This window comes from Sturnus vulgaris, chromosome 16, assembly GCF_052056855.1.
Source record: "Sturnus vulgaris isolate bStuVul1 chromosome 16, bStuVul1.hap1, whole genome shotgun sequence".
Taxonomy (NCBI): Eukaryota; Metazoa; Chordata; class Aves; order Passeriformes; family Sturnidae; genus Sturnus; species Sturnus vulgaris.
The window spans coordinates 916,769-939,080 of record NC_142258.1 but is presented as its reverse complement, the minus strand read 5'-3'; the positions used below and the strand labels follow the sequence as shown (position 1 = coordinate 939,080).

Below are 22,312 nucleotides of genomic sequence, written 5' to 3'. Positions count from 1 at the left end.
GGTGCCATGAAAGATGCCAAAGGGATGCAGAAATATCTCAGCTTCAGGCAGGAAGGGCTGTGAGTCAGGAGGGAAAGGTGGCACCTGGTGCTGCATTTGCAATCCATGAGGCTCCACCTTTAGGAAAATATGGGGTTTCTAAATCACAGCAGATGAAATTAATGCATCTCCAATTGCAAGGTTAAAAGAGCTACAGTTCTGTTCATCAGAGCTGTGCCTGGGAAACTATGAGATAAAATACAGACACTGGTTTTTTTCCATGGAATCATCAAATTTGCATTGGAAGGGACTTTGATCATCCAACCCTAACCCCTGCCATGAGCAGGGACACCTCCCACTGTCCCAGGTTGTTCCAAGCCCCATCCAACTTGGCCTTGGACACTTCCAGGGATGAGACAGCCACAGCTGCTCTGGGCACCCTGTGCCAGGGCCTGCCCACCCTCCCAGGGAAGGATTTATTCCCAAAATCCCAGCCAACCCTGCCCCTGGCAGGCACCTACAGTAAAATCCCTGTTGGTAAATTCGAGGCTGGGCCATGGATTAGGTTTGTGAGGGCACGGTGCCCATTCTCCACCGTGGGTCACCTGCCCAGCAAGGGCCATCTCAGTGGTGCTGCCAGGGATCTGTGCACCCCAAGTCCAGGGATTTGTGAGCTGCCTCCTGTCAGTCCCTGTGCTGGGAGTTCCCTCTTCAGCATCACTCTCTGTGTGTTTTGGCCCCAATGGTCTGCCAGGGTTTTCAGACAGGTGATGCTGAAGACAAAGCTCCAGCCTGTTCCCAGAGAGGGACTCGGTTCTGGGATTAACCTCCAGCCTCAGCAGTGTGCTACAAATCCCAGCCCACGGCTGGATCCTGCGCTCTGCAAGGCTCAGGCACAAACACAGACACAGGACTGGCTGTCAGCTCCTCCCTGTGCCACGGGCTGTCAGCTCCAGAGGACATCAGCCCGGATTTTTTATTGTTCTGTGTCCCTTGTATCGCCGCACAGATTGCTTAAGAGAATGGCACTCCGTGGAGTTTGACCCGGGAGCCCTGATAGTGAAAATAATGCACTGCTCACCAGAGCCACGGGAGACCAAAAGAGTAACTTCGGTCAATTAGTTTAACTTTGACTATAAATATTCCTTCTCATTCCTTGTGACCCTGTTAACAGCTCCGCTGGCAAACCCCGATTCTCTGGCAATATTTAAGCTGCCTGTCAGTTGGCAGAGCCCTGCTGGTGCCCGGCGCGGGGAGCAGAATAAGACCCAGCTGAGCGCAGTAAGTTCCCTTTCAGCTTCTACCTCGAGTCGGGAGCTCCGTCGGGTTCGGGCTCTGCTGGGCTGCCCTGGGCCCCGGCGAGGAGGAGGAGGATAGAGGAGGTGGATGGACCTGGGAATGCTTTAAAAACCCCCCTCGAGGAGGAATTTAGAGCGCTGCGGTGCCGCCGGGGTGCTCGAGAGCCACGTGCGCGGCGTCCCCCGGCGCTGCTGATACAGGGCCGGCTCCAGCAGCTTCATTCCCATGCCACGGATGTTCCTTCCTCACAATCTCTGGCGAGGAAAGCGCCGCCGCCTGTGCCAGGCACCGGGGGGACAGCGGGCTGTGAGCTGAATTCACAAAACGGGCAAAATTTCCACTGGGCACAGTCGGGATCTGGGAAATCTGCGGCGTTTTCCTGCGCCGGGGCGGCACCTGCGGCGGTGCGGGGATGTCCCGGGCAGGGCAGGGCAGCATCCAGCGCCTTCCCTCCCTCTGCGGGGCACGGCAGGTGCTGCACAGCCCCGCACACCTTCGGGAGGGACGGACAGACAGACAGACAGACAGACACTGCGGCCCCGCACAGCTCTCGCAGGGACAGACAGACAGACACTGCGGCCCCGCACAGCTCTCGCAGGGACAGACGCTGTGCCGGTCCCTGTCCCGCGCTGTGACCCGGGCGGACCCGGGTGATCCCTGCGGGTCCCTCCCAGCTCAGGACATTCCCCGATTCCCTGATCCTGTGGCCCTGGAGGTGGGAAGTGTCCCGGGATGGGAGGAAACCGCGGTGCCAGGGGAAGCTGGAGGTGTGGGAGTGGGGTCAGCAGCTTCCCCAGGCTGCCATACCAATCCCTGTTTTCCCTTTCCTAGTCAGAGGTTAAACGTGCCAACAAAAACTCCGCGGCAGCCAAGACACATCGGCCCTTTAAGAGGTGAGAGAGCGGCGGGCTGGTCATCAGTGCCCTGCATCCCTGCCAGGCAGGAATCCAGAGGGATCCAGGGGGTTACAAAGCACGGAAAAGGCTCTGCTGAGTGTCCCCGGTCGCAGCCTGGTGCTGGGACCACTGCCCTCCACCACACCACGGCTCTCTACCAGCTCCGTGCTGTGCTGGAGGCTGCAGAGTCAGGATGCAGCTCCCAGCTGTGGGAAGCAGGTGCCGGGATGGTTCCTGCCACTGGGAACTCCTTATTTATGGGGAAATGGATGGGCCCAGGGCAGGCATTGCCCCCTCCTCAGCACCCCAGCCCCTCCATCCTGCAGCTCCTCCACTCTGCTGGCTCATCCACCCGGGCATCCCCGCGGTGCCACCGGGGCAGGAGCGTGGCTGGTGACACTCTGGGGCCACAGGTGAGCTGAGGGCGGGGTCAGCTGCAGCCCCACACCTGGATCAAGGTGTTGTGAAACCCACGGGACGGGAGCTGCTCCCACCTGGGAGCTCAGAGGAAGAACTTGTCCGACTGCTTGTCATCCGTGCCGGCTGTCCCGGCACCCTCGCCACACCTTCCGCTGCCTCCTGGCAGGGGACAGCCTATAAGTGTCCCCTTACAAGTGCAGGAGAGGCCAGAGGAGCCGGCCAATCGTGCAGGACAGGGACCAGCAGCCACCTGGCTCAGGTGTGTGGTGACAGCGGGGCTGGCCCGGCTGTGACTGCTCCTCTCGGGGGAACTGTCCTCGGCTCTTCAGGGTAAGAGGAACAACCCCAAACCTGCTCCGTGCAGCTCTGAGGGCTCCTTGGGGACCCACTGTGGCCACAGCTGAGCCAGGGACTGCCCGAGGTGGCCTCGGCTGCCCCTCACCTCCTGTCCTGCTCTCGAAGTGTGGCCGAGCTGAGGGAAGGAGGAAATAGGAAGGAGCTGCATTAATTCAAACCAACCTCCCTGCCTGGACTTTATCCTGCCCCTTCTGCCAAGGGGCAGCACCACGGGATGCTCCAGGGAGCCCTTGCAGGGATCCTGCAGTGGTGCCACGCCTCTCCATCAGGGGTTCCTGGAGAAGAAAATGGATTTTTGTATTCCTCAGTGACACATTGGCAGTCTCTGTTCCTGGTAAGGAGCAGGGACAGTTACCTGGCTAGGAGGAGACCCAAGTGCTGTGCACAGGAGGCAAAGGAGGAAAATGCCAGCACTGCTGGGGCTGTTCATGGGCCATCACATTCTGCTGCTTGTGAGGGACACGTTTTTGGCAGCAGCTCCTCACTGGGGCCAGTCCTGCAGTTCTGCCACCCTGGGACCCCCAGGCTGTGACCCCCAGCTCCGCTCCTTCCTTCTGCCTGTTCCAGCTGTTTCCACCTTCTCTCTGATGCCCCCATTTCTCACCAGTTAGAAAATCCCAGCTGGCAGCACCTCCACATCACAGCAAGGGAGCTCTGGAGGAGGGAGAAGGGCAGAGACAGGAGCCTGAGCCCCAGAGCTCTGGCACAGCAGCACCTCAGGAGCCTGGAACCCTCCAGGAGCAGTTCCCACCTGGCTGGGGCTGCCCCTGGCCATCCCCCCATCCTTTCACAGGTATATGATCAGCACGGAGGAGTGCTCAGCCTGCCCAGGAAGCCATGGACCCCACCAGCCTCCCCCCGGCCTCTGTGACCCCCTCGTGGGATGTGTTCCCCCAGCAGGGGCTGGAGCCCGTGGACATCGCTGTGCTCGTGCTCTATTTCCTCTTCGTCCTCGCCGTGGGGCTCTGGGTGAGCTGACTCTGGATAAAAACCTCTCGTGTGCCCCGTTATGCTGGAAAACGGGGCTACAAAAAATTGCTTTGCTTTGGCTGGAATCGGGCTGCTTTTCACGGGGGTCAACCGGTGGAGGGGGGAGTTTTACAGATCCTTCTCCTCTCCTCAGCCTGGGAAGTGTCCCCAGTGTCCCTGGGGAGGGCTGGCCAGGCCAAGCTTTTGAGAACCTTGGTGAGGAAGAGGCTGTCTGAGTACAGAGTATTGCTAACAATGATGTTTTGTTCATCCAGGAAGGAATTGCTGTCCTATAAATCACCCGTGCTTGTCCACAGGGGTCCTGACAGCAGATTCCTTACATTTTTAACATTGTCTATATATAATTAATGCAGAAGGACATCCTTTGGCATGGCTTTTGTGACAGCAGAAGCCCAGCCCGGCTGTCAGGAGGCAGAGGGGAGTAGCTGCTCCCTTGGGATGGGGTGCACAACTCTCAGGGATCATCTGTGGGGAAAGGGAACCCACGAGCCATGCCCAAAGTTCCTCCTGAGCACTCCTAAAACCCTGGGATTCTGCAGTTCTTGTGGATTTTCAGGGGTTCAGGGTTCTTGTGGGATCCCTGAGAACTGCTTGCCTTCCTTTCTGGCTTGGACTGACGGAGTTTGCTGTTCCACAGAACATTCCATCAGGAATTGCACGATGGACAGCTCTGCCTGTGGCTCAGGGCACGACCCTCAGCCCCCAGGATTTCCCAGCAGCAAATGTCCCTCAGGGAACCCCTGGTGACATCTCAGGGTCCCTGCTGGGAGCCCCTGGCTGACCCTGTCCCCTCTCTGTCCCTCAGTCCATGTGGAAGACCCAGCGCAGCACGGTCAAAGGCTATTTCCTCGCCGGGGGACAGATGGTCTGGTGGCCTGTGAGTAGCCCTGTCCTCCCCTGCCCACAGCCCTGGCTGCAGCCACGCTGGCAAAACAGGAAAAAACAAACCGAAGTTTGTGTTTTGCCACTTTCATATTGGCTTTTTTTTCCCCCCCGGATTTGAGACTGCAAGGTGAGGCTCAGACCAATGTCTCACAAAACCTGGCAGATTCTGGAGATTTCTGGGGGTCCCCAGCACGGACACAGCTTTGTGCTGAGCCTGGGCTGTCTCATCTGGTCCCTCAGTAGGTGCTGACATCTCTACCTGTTCCCCCACCCTCTCTGCTCACCCACAAGAGTTTGGGTCCTTTGGATGTAGGACGGTCCCAAACACGCCCACAAATTGGCAGTGAATGGTGAAAGAATCTGGAGAGAGGTGCCAAGGCCACCAAAAACCTGTCGGGAAAAGAAGACAGAGGCTGACAAGGATTTCACATCCTCTGCAGCCAGGAGTGGGGGAAGAGCTGAGAGCGGTGCCCTGTGCCAGGGCCGGAACTGATCCCTCCCTTTCCCCAGGTGGGAGCATCCCTGTTTGCCAGCAACGTGGGCAGCGGGCACTTCATCGGCCTGGCAGGCTCGGGAGCTGCCTCGGGAATTGCTGCCACAGCCTACGAGTGGAATGTGAGTGTGGCATTCCCGGCTGGAGCCCTGCCCGGCCCTGCGGGGACAGCTCCGTGTCCCACATTCCCACATTCCCGTTCCCATCCCATTTTCTCATCCCATATATTCCCATATCCCCATCATCTTCCCATCTTCCCATATGCCCATCCTATATCCCCATCATCTTCCCATCTCATGTTCCCATATTCCCATCCCATCTTCTTATCCCATATTCCCATCTCTCCATCCTTTATCCCCATCATCTTTTCATTGTCTTCCCATCTTCCCATCCCACCCCATCCCACCAGTCTGACCCTCCTTTCCCTTACAGGGGATGTTCTGTGTCTTGGTGCTGGCCTGGCTCTTCCTGCCCATCTACATCTCCTCGGGGGTAGGTGTGGGATGTGTCCCAGGGCTGCTGAGGGATTCCCTCCCTGCTCTGCTCCCTCAGGGCCTGGAGCTGCTCCGGGCTCAGCCTGGGGGGACAGAGCTGCTGCCAGGGTCTGACCTGGGGGCTCCGAGTGCTCCCACCCCCCTGCAGGGAGCAGAACCCCTCCCTGTCCTGGGCAGGGGATGGAGAGCCCTGTGCCAGCTGTGCCAGCTGTGCCAGCACGGCAGGGATGCCTGGAGAAGCTGACCCGGAACTGAGTTAAAGGAATAAAGCAGGGATTTATTAAAAGCAGCACAGCAGCCTGGCCAGGGCTCCACCCAAGATGGGTGTTGGGTCAGGAGTTTTCACACTTTTATAAGTTTGGTTCATTTCCATTTTGGGGTTCATTGTCCAATCCAAGCTCCAGGTTCTGCAGTCTCATCCTCCCAGATTCTCTCCTCAATTCGCTGCTGTTTGCATTTTTGGGGCTGAAGCTGTAAGAGGTGGCTGGAAAAGGATTGTTTGTTGACTGTGAGGAGAACTTGGAAACACTTAATGTGAAATTCAGAGTAACACACCAATGCAGTGCAGAATCTAAAAAATATGGAAGTTAAAGCTTAAGGCATCATCAGCAGAGCCCAATCCCAGCCCAGAGCAGCCCCCAGGACTCTCCTGCTCCTGTCCCACTGCAAACACCCCCAGCCCCATGGGGAGCCCCTGGGAATGACCCAGGGATTGTCCCCCCTTCCCTCACTCCCTGTCTCTCCATAGGTTACAACCATGCCCGAGTATTTGCAGAGACGTTTTGGAGGCAAAAGAATTCAGATATTCCTGGCCATTCTCTACTTGTTCATCTACATCTTCACCAAAATATCTGTAAGTAGAAAAAAAAAAAAAAGGGGGAAACGGATTGGATTTAATTCATTTTGGAAATGTGTGCTGAGCAGTGAGGCTGGGAAATGCAACGAGTGGCCTTTCCTGGATGAGCACAGAAGGGTTTGTGATAAAAACACCCAAGGAAGAGAGAATGGAGGTTTTTTGAGCACCTACACAAAAAAAAAGGAGTAGCTTCCTTTTTTTGCTCAGTTAGCACCTGAATGCTCGTGTCAGTGTCCTGAGCAATAGCCCATGGGGAGCTGGGGCTCTGAGGGTGGATGTGCTGGTTGTTAGATTTTGCACCCCTGGCAGCTCCCCCAGTTTCTCCCCTTTGCACATTTATTACCTGTGCAGACACCAGGTGCTGTCATGGCAGGATGGAGCAGCTGGGACGGGGTTAGAAGAAAAGTTTTCATTCCTTTATTGCACCTGTTTGAATAAATAACTGAATCAAGCCTTGCACAACAGCTCGGTGGCTGTTCATTAACTGCCAGCCCGGGCACAGACCCGTGAAAACACAGACAGACAGACAGACAGACAGATCCCTGCTGGGTTCTTCCTGCACACACAGGGTGGGACACGGTGTCTGACCCCGCCTCTGAACCTCCCGAAACTTTTAACAAAGGCTTGGAGTGCCAGGACACAGGGGTTGGGTTCCCAGTGCTGGAGGGCAGGGATGGATGGGATACTGGGCAGGAATTGCTCTGTGAGGGATGGCAGAGCAGCTGGGGCTGACCCTGGATCCCTGGCAATGCCCAAGGCCGGGCTGGACAGGGCTTGGAGCAGCCTGGGACAGTGGATGTGTCCCTAAACATGGCAGAGGTGGCACTGGGTGGGCTTTGAGGTTCCTCCAACCCAAACCACTCCAGGGTTGTATGAAAAGGATGCAAGTTCAGACGGCAGTGATGGGGGAGGCTCAGCTTCTCCTCTAGATCCCAGTGCCCATGGGATGGAGTCTCTGGCACTGCAGCTCCTGTGCTCAGGGTTTTCACACCTCTCTGTCCCCCCTTTGCCTGTCCTGGAGCTCTCTGAACCCGCTGCATTTTCACGTAGCTGCAGAGCTGGTTGGGCAGGGCTGGGCCCAGCCCTGGGGACACTTTTGCTGCTGCTGACCCTGTCCCCAGGAGCAGGGACAATTCCCAAGGGGAGCTGGGGCTGCGGCAGCCCAGGAGCTGGGGAAGGGGGGTCTGCAGGGCAAATTCCCCAGAGCCTGCCCAGCCCAGCTCCCCCACCCTGGGGCTTGGGGAAAGAGAGAAACTCAGCCCAGCCCAGTGCCCTCCTTCTTGTGACAGCCCTGTCACCCTCCACTGTCACCACTGTGACCAGCAGCAATGATGAACTGGCTGGAGGATGGCGCTGGTCGAGCTGGGGCTGCAGGGGGACTGGGGGGCTGTGTCCGAACCAGGCTGGTCCCAGTAAGGGGGGGCACACTGGGAGGGGCTGGGTGGTGCTGTCACTGTCACTGTTCTGTCACTGTGTCACTGCAGGCTGTAACTGTGCTGTCGCCGTGCTGTCCTGCAGGCTGTCACTGTGTCACTGTTCTGTCACTGTGCTGTCACTGTGTCACTGTGCTGTCACTGCAGGGTGTCCCTGTGTCACTGTAGGCTGTCACTGTGCTGTCACTGTGCTGTCCCTGTGTCCCTGTGTCACTGTGCTGTCACTGCAGGCTGTCCCTGTGTCCCTGTGCTGTCCCTGTGTCACTGTGCTCTGTGTCACAGTGCTGTCCCTGTGCTGTCCCTGTGTCACTGTGCTGTCACTTTGCTGTCCTGCAGGTGGACATGTACGCCGGGGCTCTGTTCATCCAGCAGGCTCTGCACTGGGACCTGTACATCGCTGTGGCCGGGCTGCTGGCCATCACTGCCGTGTACACCGTGGCTGGTGCGTGCTGGGGACACACCTGACCTGGCCCTGTCACTGACCCTGACCTTGCCCCTGTCCCTGTCGATGACCTTTACCCTACCCCAGACCCTGCCCCTGCCCAGCCCCTGAGACATCCGAGTGTCCCAGGCCAGGTTGGATGTTGGGATTTGAAGCAGCCTGGGATGGTGGGAGGTGTCCTTGCCCATGGCAGGGGTGGCACTGGATGGGTTTTAAGGTCCCTCCCAACCCAGACCATGCCAGGACTCCATGTCCCATGCCATGCACTGTGTCCTGCCTCCCCAGCCCGGTTTTGGCATGACTGTGGATATCGGGGTGGGAAACCAATTGCAAACTCACCTTTTCAGGGAAAATTACCAGGTGAGAGTAAGTGAACCCTCCTCAGAGGCCACCCCAGGTGGGTGCAGGCCAGCTCTGCCTTCAGGAGACATTTTCAGGGGACATTTTCCCTGTTTTCCCGGGGCTCTCCGGAGGTGTGAGGGATTTACACCACAATGAGCCGTGTAATGCAGAAAGACTCCAGGCTTGGATGCCCTTTCAGGGCTTAGGAGTGGCCAAATGGAAAACAGCCACACAGAAATCCCAAACAAATAAAGGTTATTCCTTTCCCACTGCTCACCCCCAGTGATGTAAAATCCCAACCCCCCCCCCTTTTTTTTTTCTCCTCCCTTTTCAGCTTGGGTTTGTTTTAGAGCTTTTTCCATCTACTTCCCGTAGAACTACTCCTGCTTTTGGCTTATAGTGACAAAATTGTGACTCACGATGACTCAAATCCTGAGAAATTCCAAAGTGCCATTGGCCAAATCTTCCCCCAGCATGGACAGAACTCCCCAGCCAGGCTCAGGGCTCAGCTTGTGCTGCTGGGCAAGAACTTGTGCAAAGTGTGAAGTGCTGTGAGAGAACAGCCCCAGTTCATCCCAGTTTGTGCCTCTCTGCTCTCCCAGGTGGCCTGGCAGCTGTGATCTACACGGATGCCCTGCAGACCCTCATCATGCTCGTCGGGGCCCTGTCCCTCATGGTCTTCAGTGAGTGTTCCCCTGGGGGCTGGTCACTTAAACTGTGACAGAAGCCTCATCAAGTTAAATATTGGGGAGGAATTCTTCCCTGGGAGGTGGCACAGGGTGCCCTGAGCAGCTCTGGCTGCCCCTGGATCCTTGGAAGTGTCCCAGGCCAGGCTGGATGGGGCTTGGATCACCCTGGGACAGTGGGAGGTGTCCCTGCCATGGCTTTAAGGTCCCTTCCACCCCAAACCCTTCCAGGATTCTGTGATTCCACAGCAGAGGCAGCTCCTGCTCCAGCCAGCAGTGTCTGCCCCTCCCCAGCCCAGAGTGAGAACCAAGAGCTGCTGATTTTGAAGGAATATTTGTGGAGCATCACCCCGAGACTGGAATCAGACTCCTGACCCGGGGGGATGCAGTAACAGCTTCTCATGCCCCATTTCAGGTTTTATTGAAGTTGGTGGCCTTGAAGGTTTACAGGCCAAATACTTTGATGCCATTCCCAGCATCCGCAAGGAGAACAGCAGCTGTGGCCTGCCCAGGGAAGACGCTTTCCACATTTTCCGAGATCCTGTGAGCTCTGACCTGCCCTGGCCAGGAGTCCTGGTGGGAATGACCATCCCATCCCTGTGGTACTGGTGCACAGATCAGGTGGGTCTCTGCTTGAATCTGGTTACAAACCTGGGGGCTGTGATCTCACCTGGACTGATTTTTCTGAGGGGCATCATCAGTGAAATCTTATTTTACCATCAGTAATAGCAGATGGTTAAGTCCTAAAGAAGGAAAACTTGATATGCACATAGTAATCATCTGCATGGAAAAAGGGGTAAGAATGTGTTTGTGTGTTAATCCCAGTCTATAAGGAAGTCTTTTGTTTGTTTGCTTGCTTTTTAACTTAATCCTTTCATTCCTCCTGAACCACCTGTGAATTTCTTCTTTCACCTTTCCTGGGGTCTGGCTCCCGTCCCTCCCAGTGACCCCATCAGAACCAGGGACCTGAACCCTAAAACACCTCCTGCTGTCCCAGCTGGGCTTTCTTGCTCTCTTATTTAACTCTGCCCATTCCAGGCTCTGTCCTCTCCTTGGCCAGGCTCCTCCACAGGCTCAGGAAAGTCCCCAGTGCAGGAAGAAAGGAAAATCCTGGGCAGGGGTAGGTGAGGGTCAGCACAGTGTCCTCCCAGGCTCAAAGCAGTGCCTGTGCTTCTGAAAGGAGCCAGGATCCAGAGCACAGCTCCAGAGGCACAGCCAAGCTCTGTGATCACCCTCTGAGACCTCCAGAGTTCAGTGGAGATCAAAGTCGGGGTCGCTCCATCCCAGCCAGCTCCTGCTGCTGGCAGCCAACCAAACCCATTCCTTCATTCCTAGGTCATTGTTCAGAGGTCCCTCGCTGCCAAAAACCTCTCCCACGCCAAAGGAGGCTCCTTGATGACCTCCTACTTGAAGATTTTGCCCCTCTTTATGATGGTAATGCCAGGCATGATCAGCCGGGTTCTGTTCCCAGGTAAGTGCTGAGGGAGAGATCTCTCCTCTCCCTCTGCCTGTGCCAACTCCACCGAGCTGGAGAAGCCTTTCCTGAATAAGTTGAGAGGTTCCAATGCATCAAATGCCCAACACGTGAAGAAATTTTGTTCCAGTTAGGAGCTGGAGGATGCAGATCCTCCCAGAGCAGCCCCAGACATCCCTGTGCTGAGACAGCTCTGTGTCATCTGCTGGAATCCCCCCAAGCTCTCCAGAATTTTCCTTAGAAAGCAGTTTCCACCTTTCAGCAGAGGAGACACTGGTGTCCTGTGGCTGGGATTGCTGTCTCTCACTCCCCACTGCTTGTTTCAGATCTGGTGGCTTGTGCAGACCCGGAAATCTGCAAAAAAATCTGTGGCAACCCCTCTGGCTGCTCTGATATTGCTTATCCCAAGCTGGTGTTGGAGCTCCTGCCTGTAGGTAAGAGCCTGGTGAGGGTTCAGCCCTGGTGGGGTTGGCAAGTGGCAGCCACAGGAGGGAAGTTCCGAGAGGAAAAGAGCCTGGAACTGTCATTTAGTGGGGTTTGTGTGGGACAGACACTATCACTGCCATTTCAAACTGGTGCTAAAACCAGTTTTAAGTCTGTTCCAGCCCACAGAAAACCACCCTGCCACTGAGGGGTCCTCAGGGTGGCTCTGCCTGTCCTTGTTCTCAGGACTCAGGGGCCTGATGATGTCGGTGATGATCGCAGCCCTCATGTCCTCCCTGACCTCCATCTTCAACAGCTCCAGCACCATCTTCACCATGGACCTGTGGAAACACCTCCGGCCCCGCTGCTCCGAGTGGGAGCTGATGATCGTGGGCAGGTGGGGAGAACCGGCAGCAGCTGGGTCAGGGCCGGGTGCCAGGGGCACAGCTGGGCACATCTGGATCAGGGCCGCGTGCCAGGCACACATCTGGGCACAGCTGCTGAGGGGCCAGCACCCTGCAGGGGCTCGGGCAGGGCTGCAGAGGAGCCTTTAGGGCTGTGGGGACACCCTTGGCCAGACCCTCTGAGCAGCAGGAAAAGCAGAGCCTGGGCAGCTGTGGGTTAAGGATTTATCCCTTTGGAGCAGCAGAAATAAGACACAGTTCCATGGTTCCTGTCATGGTAGGAAAGAGAGGAGTTTATTTTAAAATACGCTGCTCAAGTGGAGTTTTTTGTAACTCTAAAGACAGAATTCAGCTGATTGGTCTGAGAAAGTGACACCTCTCTCCTGTGCTTCTCACACGTATTTAACAGGGGATTATTTTTGTTATTAACTCTTCTGTTATGTTTGCATCAGATAAAGTGGCTGGCTAGCTTTGGGAAAGAATTCTGGCTAAGCTTGAGAAGCTCGGGCTGGAAAAAGTCTCACAGGAGGTTTTTCTGTGCCTGAGGCCACCAGGCTGAGCTGAGGGCAGGGCTCCCTTGTCTCGGCAGGGTGTTCGTGCTGCTGCTCACCGTGGTGTCCATCCTGTGGATCCCCCTGGTGCAGGCTGGCCAGGGCGGGCAGCTTTTCATCTACATCCAGTCCATCAGCTCGTACCTGCAGCCGCCCGTGGCCATGGTTTTCATCCTGGGCTGCTTCTGGAGGAGAGCCAACGAGAAGGTGCTGTGAAAAACACACCCTGCCCCGCTAAAATCGGAAAGGTTTCACGAAAAGACATTAAAACACAAAGCAAAGGGTTAAAACGGCCGGCTGCTTCGGAAATGTTCCTTTAAATCCGTTTTACAACGCATCAACCCATTGCATATTCGGAGTTTTTCATGCTCAGTCAAAGGTTTTTTTTTTTTGGGAACCGTTCCTTGGCCTTTTTAGAGCACGCGTGTTTCTTGGCTTGTGGTTTTAATTCTCTTCTTTTCACCTTTTAATTTGGGTGGTGGTCCCGGCCTTTTGCAGCCGGTGGGGTTGATAATTGTCGGGGGGTTGGTAATTAATTGTCGGGGGGTTGGTAATTAATTGTCGGGGGGTTGGTAATTAATTGTCGGAGGGTTGGTAATTAATTGTCGGGGTGTTGATAATTAATTGTCGGGGGGTTGATAATTGTCGTGTCAGCTGCCGGGTTCCCGTCACACGTTCACGGGCTGGTATCTCTACTAAGCGGGTAGTTTAAGCATCCTATCTCAAAAACCCCTCATGTCTGATTTTTTTCTATTAGAAGAGAAAGAAGAAAAGAAAAAAAAAAAACGATATTCGTACAGAAAAGCTATTTTAACATTATACAAATAGCATTTATCCCAATATTTGCAAAAAGCCAACAACATATCATGTACTCATACCAGTGCTGACCCTGAGAGGCTGCTCCAACACCACAATTCCCTTTTTTTTTGTTCCAGGGAGCCTTTTGGGGGCTGCTGCTGGGGCTGCTGCTGGGCGTGGTGAGGTTGGTGCTGGATTTCATCTACCCCGAGCCGCGGTGTGGAGAGCCCGACCCCCGGCCAGGTGTGATCAAGTACATGCACTACCTGTACTTCTCCATGGTGCTGGGGGCCATCACCACCCTCACCGTGCTCGTGGTCAGCGTGGCCACCGAGCCCCCAGCCCCACAAATGGTGCGTGAGCCTGAGCTGCAGAAACACGGGCTTCCTTGGGGAAAAGCAGCTGTTTGATTGAGAAGGGGATTTGTATTTTTATTTATTTTCGTGGACTTAGGACAGTAGTTTAGTGGAGAAATGCTTCTGGGACCGTACTTCAGGATGGGTCCCATGGTTAGCACCAGGAGCTAATCTGTATGATTAATTTTATTTAAGAAAATGAAAATTAGATCTATAAATAGAAATATATACATAATATATATTATCTAAATTATATTTAATATATAATGTATATAATACAAATAATATATAATATAAAATACATATTATATAAATAATATAGAATTATATAATATATATTATATATTGTTATACATAATATATTATTATATATTACATAATATATTATTACATATAATATATACGATATATTTATATATAAATACTAACGTAAATAAAATTAAATCGATATCGTTAATTTTATTTAGTTAAACTATTATCTTAAAAAAAAAATAAAAAAATCCTTACTAAAACTAAACACGTTATTAGCTTAAAAACAGATCTGAGAAAACCAGGAAAAACTCCAACCTGAAAATGATTTTCCTAACTTTAATTTTCCTAAACCTCTAACGTTTTATCCACATGACCCCCCCTGCTCCCTCTGCCCTAAATCTTTCCAGGATGTCCCTGCTGCTTCTCCAGGCAGAAATGAGCTTTGTTTATTCTTGTTTATGGTCACACCTGTAGCAGTGACCCCTCCTCTGCTCCAGCATCTCTGCTGCTGTTTCTGCTTTGGCCCCACCCTGGAGAATGCTCAGCAGTAGATTTTGCCATGAGCTGTTGTTCACTTCAAGTGTGTGTGTCTCATCCATGACAAATTAGCCTTTTCCCTTCTATTTTCCAAGAAATTCCAGCTTCTGGGTCATCTTTACCCACTCTCTTACTAACTTAGCAAGGAGATATTTTTCCTCTCAGAAAAGAGAAGCCCAGTGCAGGGAGCTCCTCTCTCTGAACAGGTTTGTGCCAGTTTGACGATTTTCAGAGCATGTCCTGGTGCTGAGGCTGCAGGAGGCACCGAGAGCACAAAGGAGGGGCAGGGGGGCTCAGAGCTCCCCATCCTGTGCCTTTGAGGCAGGACCAGCCCTGCACTCAGAGATGTCTGGAGGAGGGTGATCAGCCCAGGGCTCACCTGCCCTCCCTGTAAAAGCTTTTCCTCATCTCCAACCCCAACCTTCCCAGCTTTATGTGGTGTTCTCTATCCACACTGCCATGGAGAACATCCCTCTATAAGGATATTTTATATATCTGAAGGAAAATCCCTTTATTCCCCACCTGTTGTCTCTCCCAGCCAGCTCTCCCTGGCCACAATTTCTGTTCTTTTTGCTCCTTCCTCACCTGCTGCCAGCCTGTGCCCACACTGAGGTGTCCCTCACTCCAAACCCACCTTGTTGGGGTGGAGGAGAAGCAGCTGCTCAGTTCCAGACCCACAGATCCCACAGAGCAGAGCCCTGAGCTGCTGCCCTGGGCCAGCAGGGTGGATTTTGGCCGAGACATTTTCCTCAGTTTCCTCTTCCTGCCCTCAGATCAGCCGGCTCACCTGGTTCACCCGTGGGGATCCTGTGCCCAAGCAGGAGCTGGCAGCCAACCCCAGTCCTGACCCCCCTGCCAAGGATGCCCTGCAGCTGGAGCTCAGCCCTGCTGCTGAGAACCCTCCTGATGATGCCAAAGGTAAGTGGTGACCCCCAGCCCACAGCCCCCGCTGTTCCTGCAAGACAAGGAATGTTAAAACTTCTTTTTCTGCACTGTTGGAGGTTCAGGGTGTGCTGAAAGAATTGTAGAATTAAAGAACAGAGAATATGCTGAGTTGGGAGAGACACACAGGGATTGTTGATGCAGCTCCTGGCCCTGCACAGACACCCCAAAATCCCACTCTGGGCATTCCTGGTGTCCAAACCCTCCTGCAGCTCTGGCAGCCTCGGGGCCGTGCCCATTCCCTGGGGAGCCTGGGCAATGCCCAAACCCTCTGGGGGAAGAACCTTTCCCTAAAATCCAGCCTGAGCCTGCCCTGGGTCCTGCCCCTGTCCCAGAGATCAGAGCTGCAGAGCACAGTGAGGTCTGACCTCCATCTCCTCTTGTCCAGGGATAAAAAGGCTTTACCTGATATTTTACCTAGGCAGGAGTTCAGTTTCTTTTCCAGCTCTCAATGGGATTAAAAAGCTTGAAATCAAGGAGCTGGATGGACACAGAGCCATGGCCACTATGCTGTGACCACTGGCTGTGGCCCCTTCTGCCAGAACTGGCTGGAAAAGGGGAGGGTGGGGGCAAACACAATCACGTTGATGAAATTCCCTTTATTTTTCAGCAGCGTTTTCTGATCAGCCCTAGGCTGAGTTCTTGGCAGATCAGTGAAGGAGGATGAGCATTTTTTAAAGCTGGTACTTGGTGTTAGGCACAGCCTTGTGCAGAGCTCCCTGGGCATTGTGCAGTGATGATTCCATCCCCTGCTCTTTGCCAGGCCCTGTTTATGTAACGCTGCAGCTTTTGCTGCAGTTCCTTTGATCTGTAACAAGCTGGTGGGAGTTAATGAGTGCAGTTAATGAGTTACAGAGCAGCTCTCCCACTGCTGGGAAGTCTCACACTTGCTGGACATGAGCATGAAATGATGTGAGAAAGTTCAGTTTGGGGCTGTGGCAGGAATGGACTAGAGCAGGGGAGGCAGAGGGGCACCAGGCAGATACAGCTCCGGTTTTTTGGTTTGTTTTATCGTGGATTTTAGCTTTGGTTTGTTGTTACTGTGGTTTGAAATGCTGCAAGAGCAGGACCTGAGCTCAGGGAGGATGGAGCTGGTCCTACAGCCCCAGAGGGATCCCAGTGCTCATGCAGAGACCACTTTGGTGTTTGTGCACCAAGCCCTGCACAGGAGCAGCCCTGGCAGTCTCTGGCTCCCTCCTCCTCCTCTCCCTGCTCTCATTCCAGGTGCAGCCGAGGCCAAGGGGAGCTCGAAGCTGCTGAGCACCTTCCTGTGGCTCTGTGGGATGGAGCACAGGCAGGAGGGTGCTGAGAACGTGCCCAAACCCGAGCCCCTGCCCGTGGCTTCCCTGGAGGAGAAGCCCCTGGTGAAACACGTGCTGAACATCAACCTGCTCCTGTGTGTGTGTGCTGGGGTCTTCCTCTGGGCTTACTTTGCATAGCCACACATCAACTAATCCTAATTGGTGTAAATATTAATGGTTAGCAGAGGGTTAATGTAATTCTTAATGCTTTCTAAATTTTATTTCCTTATTTAAGACGTTTTAAAGACATAATATTTTCCTTATTTCTAATGGGGGCCTGGCTGTGCCCAGGGCTGAGCACTTGGCACTGTCAGACCCCACCTGGTACCAACCAGCTGAGGAAGGTTGGTTTGGTTATTTTAAATATTTAATTTTGCTCTTTGGCCTTAGAGCACTGCCTGGAATTCAGGAAGCCTGGATTCTCTTCCTATTTATGCCTCTATAACCAGCTACAACCACTTGGGTCCCCTTTGGTTCAGCTCCTCTGGCCTTGGGGGACAAGAGTGACACCTCGAGTGCCTGGAGCAGGGCCCAGGGATGTTCTCTGGGCTCTGCTGTGCCTCTGTGCCTGTTCAGCTCCTTCCCCTGTGCAGTGAGAGCTGTTGGGGCTGGCTGGGAGCTCTGACACTCCAATGGCAACACCAACATCAGCAACCAGCGTGGAAACTGCCCCAAAACTGCAGCCAAGGGGCACCTGAAGGACCTAAACCAGCCCAACCCCACCAGGTGTGCAGAGGTGCCCAGGGCCAGCCCCTCATCACCTGGGCACCACAGAGAACCCTGGCCTGGGGCCACCACTGGCCCTGGGGCTTTGTGCAGCTGCAGAGAAACATTAAAGAGTGAGAGCTGGTCCCTGCCTGCCTGCCTGGCGTGTGTGGGGATGGGAGGGCGCTGCCAACACCTCTGGGCCCCATGTCCATGTCCTGGAGCTCCCTGCACATTCTGCTCCCCCTCCCCAGGCTGCTGGGCTTCATTAAACACTGCAGGGTCCAGCAAACCTCAGCCCCTACAATGCAGGAACACCTGGAAACCTGCAGCAGGCCACAGAACCAGAAAATATTCTTGTGAAACCACATCAGGGGAGCTGGGGACCCTCCCTGAGCATGTGAAACACTGCTGGAAACCTGGGGGAGAGAGGAACTGCACAGTTTGGGGGATAAATATCAAAATCAGTCACAGGACTGGAGACTGTGGCTCATCAAACTGAATTTAGAGTTACAAAGATTTGTCACAGGGCTGGTGTGAGAGGAAGGTCCCAAAGTGCTCCCACTGAAGTCCTCAAGGATAAACCAAGCTACTCAGTCCAGGGGAGCACTGTGACCTTCAGGGCCCAGTGGAAGCAACAAAACTGGAATAAAGATGCCTTAAGTTGACAAAAAACAATCTTTAATTTTATAAATGTTCACTCAACTGCTGAATCCAAACAGCTGTTTCAAAGTTCTTTCAAAATTCAACCGTTTTCAACAAAAGCACAAACCCCATTTCCACGGTTTCCTCGTGAAACAGTTGCCAGTTGCACATGAACAAAGCAGGTTAATACAAATAACTATGAAATCAGGGTAAGTACTGATCCTAAGTAGCAATGAAATGATTAAAGAGACAGGAAGTTCCTCCTACAGCACGACAGTCCTTCAAGGCACTGGATGCATCCACAGTTCCACAGGGTGACTGAGAACCAGCAGTCACCACCAGCACTGGGGCAGGGGTTTGGTTCATGGCTTGAGGGGAATCTGCAGCAAATCCAAGAGGGAATGGCCCTTGGGAGGCAGCTCCTGGTAGGGGCTAAGAACTACAAAGAACCTCTAACCGTGCTGAGAGAACGATTATTGCCCTAATACAGACATGCACTTTAAATAACTAATGTTCTGCTTCTTATTCTGTTGGAATTTCTGCTAATACCACCTGTAGCAGCACTGCCCACGCTTCCCAGGCGAGTTCCTGCAGGAATTCCTTCCTTCCATCCAAGAGTTTGAAAACCATTGTCCAGACCCAGATCATTCAACTTCTTCTGAGGGCGAACCCCGAGCTTGGCCGAAGGTTGGGCTCGATTTTTGGAGAGGTCTCCTCCAAGCTCAGCCATGCTGGAGGTGAGTGTCCCCAGGAGGAGGCTCCAGCTGTGCCCAGCTGTGCCAGGCTGCCAGAAGAAGCTGTTCCCTGTCAGGTCTGGGGTTTTCCCCCAGGAGGGGAGGCCGGGGAAGCGCTCACAGCGCCGTGCTCTCCGTGTCGTTGTCGATGTCCAGCAGGACGTGGTTGTGCAGCTCTCTGCTCGCTGCCTCTGCAGGAAGCTCTGGAGGAGGGTTTGCAAGTGGTTCTGGAATACTGGAATTAGAGTCTGCACAAAAAGGGAACAGCGAGTTTAGCAGCTCATTCACCCGGGAATTCCTGGGCACTTCCTGACACAGAGAAGGGAAAGCAAAGATCAACGGAGGCTCCTGGAGCAGAGCAGTGGGCACAAAGGGCTGAGCACAACAAACAGCTCAGACTGCTCCTCTAAAAAACCCTGCTCCAGCCCTGCACAAAGCAGCAAAACCCACTTCTTCCTGAAGGAGGGAGGACAGCGAGTGTGATTTAGGATCTGATTCCTCAATGCCCCTGCAGAGCTACTCTGCACTTTCATGTCAAAACACTCAGCAAAATAATTTGTACCTAAATCATCCACCAGGGAACAGCACCTGTGACTTTGAGAAGCAACAGGAACGTGGATGGTGTCAAAAGGAGTTTGACAAGTTATTTACACCCAGTGCAGATTAAACCTCTCTCCTGTGTGAACAGGGCTCGTCATGGTCTTTGCCTCTTCTGAGAGAATTTTGTTCAAACCCAGGTGTCCAAAAAGTACCACAAAATGCTGCACCTCTGGTCTGCCCTGGCAACTAGAATTATCAGATCTAGCAGCTCAAAAAAAAAGGTAACTGAAAATCTTGTCAGGATTTTGGAAAGCTGATTTACAATATGCCATGACATCCCTTACTGCAGTCCAGCAGCTGCTCCACATAGGAAGTAATTTAGATCACTTGAATCAACAAAAAAATCCAAATAAATGCCTTGTTTTCAAGCACAGGAGGTGCAGATAGGCATCCTAGAGAGACTGGGACTCATAACTCAAGCACGAAATCCTGAAGTTAACCCAGAAGTTCCTGTAGAAAACTCCAGTTGAAGGTTTCTGAGCTAAATGACCTGGAGGAGGGGAGAGCATCCCCTGGGTGCAGCCTCCCTGCTCCTGAGCCCCCCAGCTGCAGGGAGCTGTGTCCTGGCACCTGCTCACAGCAGCTCCAACCCCAGCCTGTCCTGGCCTGGCACTGATGGGAGTTAAGGCACAGAATCCCAGAACTGGGCTGGAAGTTCCTTCAATCCCATCCCATCCCACCCCACCCTCTGCCGTGGGCAGGGACAATTCCAGCTGCCCCAGGCCCTGGAGCCAGGGCAGGGAGTGTTTGTGACACGGGGCAGGGACATGGCTCCAGCAGGAGCCTCTGCACGGAGCACAGCAGCTCTGATTCTCTGTACATGGCCACAGCACGAGGGGAGAGCCTCACATTCTGCTCTCCAAGGCTTTAGTGGGTTAATGGGAGCAGCAGCAGCAGCCCCTCTCTGGCCATGCCAGGGACACACACAGCAGGGCACTGGGGGTTAGTAATTAGCACACACATCATTAGCAATTAGCAATTAGCAACAGTGTCGGCCAATCAGGGGCCTTTTCCTTACCATTGCACTTGCCAATACAGTTCCTACTGAATGCTGGTCAAACATCTGGATTATTTAATAAAACCTTGATTAGAATTTTCTAGGGCTTCTTACTTTAACACCATAAATAGAATTTGAGGCATTACTAAAGTCCAGTACATGGACAAAGGAGTCAACAATATCCTGAGAACAGTTCAGAATTCCTGTGCAGGGATTATCTGAGGTTTGCTGGCAACTTAATTCTGTTCCCTCATTAAGGTTGAAATTAAAAACAGCAGTTGCACGTTGTGAATTAGTGAGTCTGTAAGTGCTTGTATGTGCAGGTGTGAATATTAGAGCAGACACTCTTATGTGACAGATGGTGGTGTTAATTCAGATTATGAATTTTAAAAACACATTGATCTGGAGAAGGGGAATGCTTTAGCATGGAGTGTGCTGAGTGATCCTGAGCCCCTCCCCAAGGGGATTTCAGCTGAACAGGCTGGAGCTTGCAGGTCCCTCCAGCAGTTTTGGGGAGAATCCTCCCTGAGCAGCTTTCCTTCCCAGATTTCCTGCATGGCAGCTCCCACACTGTGCTCACAGCACACACCTGGGCTCTCTGCTCTGCCCAATTCTAATGAAGCAGCCCCAGCTGGGTGTTAATTACAGCACAAGGATTTCTCCCATTACACTGGGGTAAAACAAACCCTCCCTGGCTGCTGTCATTGCAGCAATTTCCTCAGAACCAGGAAAACCCCACCATGAAAATAAACACGGTCAAACTATGAAACACTTGGAAATTCACATTAAGTGTTTCCTTGAAGTTTGATTCATTAGCACAGCTGCTGCTGTTAACTTCATTGTAAAGTGCTGTCAAGATTCAGAGCCCAGCCTCACTTCTGACTTCATCTTGGGAATAAATTATCCTCGTATTTTAAATATACTGACAAAAGCACAGTCAGGAGTGATTTTAAAAATCAAAGCTACTTTTTAGGTGCTTAAGCAGCTCATTTACTGCTGGTTTCATCATGGAATCCCCTCATGAGCAGGGACCTCCCACAATCCAGGCTCCTCCAAGCCCCATCCAACCTGGCCTTGGACACTCCCAGGGATGCAGGAGCAGCTTCTCTGGCTAATCTCTTTCTCCAACTACCAAAAACCCCAAATCTCAGTGATTTCCAGCCTGACTTCGCAATGCAATTCTGATTTCAGTGCCCTGGCTGCAAACAGGCAAACCTTGAGCTAAGTCAGGCAGCAGCAGCATCCCAAAAGCTCCCAGCTGAGCAGGGCAGGGAGGGGAGGTGCATGAGCTGCCCTGGGCAGGCAGGGCCAGCACTGGGGCCGTGGTGCAGGTGCTGCTGGGGCTGCTCTGACACTGTTTGGTCACACCAGCCTGGGTTTTGCCAAAAGAACTCCACGTGGTTAAAAATAACTGCAAAGCTCGAGTGAGAGCTACATTAAAACATAACCACAAACCACCAAATTGGAGGGAAAATTGTCTTTGCCTGCACTGAGGAGAACGAGCCTGGTGGAAATGGGTCACTCATCACACCTGAGCTGGGGAATAATTCTGGGGACCTGCTGTGAGGTGTTAATTCTTTACAGGGACTTAAGGAATAACTCAATGTTCACAGGCCTGTTACAACTGAGCAGCAGAGGCCTTAAACCCTCTTGCAGGCAGAATGCTAAATAGATAAAGAGATGGCAGAGCACAGTTCCTGTGCAGGGATGGGGACAGGGATGGGCACACAGGGATGGCACAGCACAGTTCCAAGCACAGGTCCAAACTGAAGCTACAAACAGGAGCAGTTGAGCTGCAGTTGCAGTTTCTGTGAGTACAAACCTTATTGGCAGTAACCATCCCCACCTGTGAAGGCATTGGGGTAGAGCTGTTAGGCACAGAATTGATAACCCTGCATTCCAATACATTAGTGTAATTCTAGAGAAGCTGCAGTGTCATGGGGAAGTTTCCACCATTATTAATTACAAGGAGATTTAAAAGCATTAGTCTCCCACATTCAGTTATCTCCTCCTTCAGAATT

The 22,312-nt window shown here is 53.1% G+C and overlaps 2 protein-coding genes and 1 long non-coding RNA gene across 14 annotated transcripts in view; 1 reads left to right on the top strand and 2 right to left on the bottom strand.

Annotated features, from left to right (window-relative positions):
- Positions 1 to 765: 765 nt before the first annotated feature.
- On the top strand, positions 766 to 16,844 carry SLC5A11 (solute carrier family 5 member 11). Its single transcript, XM_014886398.2, has 17 exons — positions 766 to 1,260; positions 2,110 to 2,171; positions 3,745 to 3,920; positions 4,747 to 4,818; positions 5,337 to 5,441; positions 5,752 to 5,811; positions 6,562 to 6,666; positions 8,439 to 8,544; positions 9,489 to 9,569; positions 9,988 to 10,193; positions 10,908 to 11,043; positions 11,373 to 11,480; positions 11,716 to 11,866; positions 12,463 to 12,631; positions 13,360 to 13,575; positions 15,141 to 15,285; positions 16,534 to 16,844. The coding sequence occupies exons 3-17, from the start codon at positions 3,789 to 3,791 to the stop codon at positions 16,746 to 16,748; spliced, it is 2,007 nt and encodes a 668-aa protein (XP_014741884.2). The 5' UTR covers positions 766 to 1,260; positions 2,110 to 2,171; positions 3,745 to 3,788; the 3' UTR covers positions 16,749 to 16,844.
- On the bottom strand, positions 6,477 to 9,030 carry LOC148221861 (uncharacterized). Its single transcript, XR_015807155.1, has 3 exons — positions 8,884 to 9,030; positions 7,013 to 7,095; positions 6,477 to 6,664 (listed from the first exon to the last, which is right to left on the bottom strand). It is a non-coding gene; the product is annotated as an uncharacterized LOC148221861 (long non-coding RNA).
- Positions 16,845 to 17,979: 1,135 nt separating the features above from the next.
- The window catches only part of ARHGAP17 (Rho GTPase activating protein 17), a 39,984-nt gene continuing 35,651 nt past the window's right edge, over positions 17,980 to 22,312 (bottom strand). For 3 of the 12 annotated variants that reach the window (XM_014886388.2, XM_014886392.2, XM_088174176.1), the window contains one exon: positions 17,980 to 18,942. In XM_014886388.2, the coding sequence (XP_014741874.2) occupies positions 18,812 to 18,942 (131 nt within the window). In that variant the 3' untranslated portion in view covers positions 17,980 to 18,811. Of the gene's footprint in view, positions 22,138 to 22,312 lie in introns of all 12 variants that reach the window. The other 9 variants (XR_015807153.1, XM_088174170.1, XM_088174171.1 and 6 more) reach the window with 9 other exon arrangements.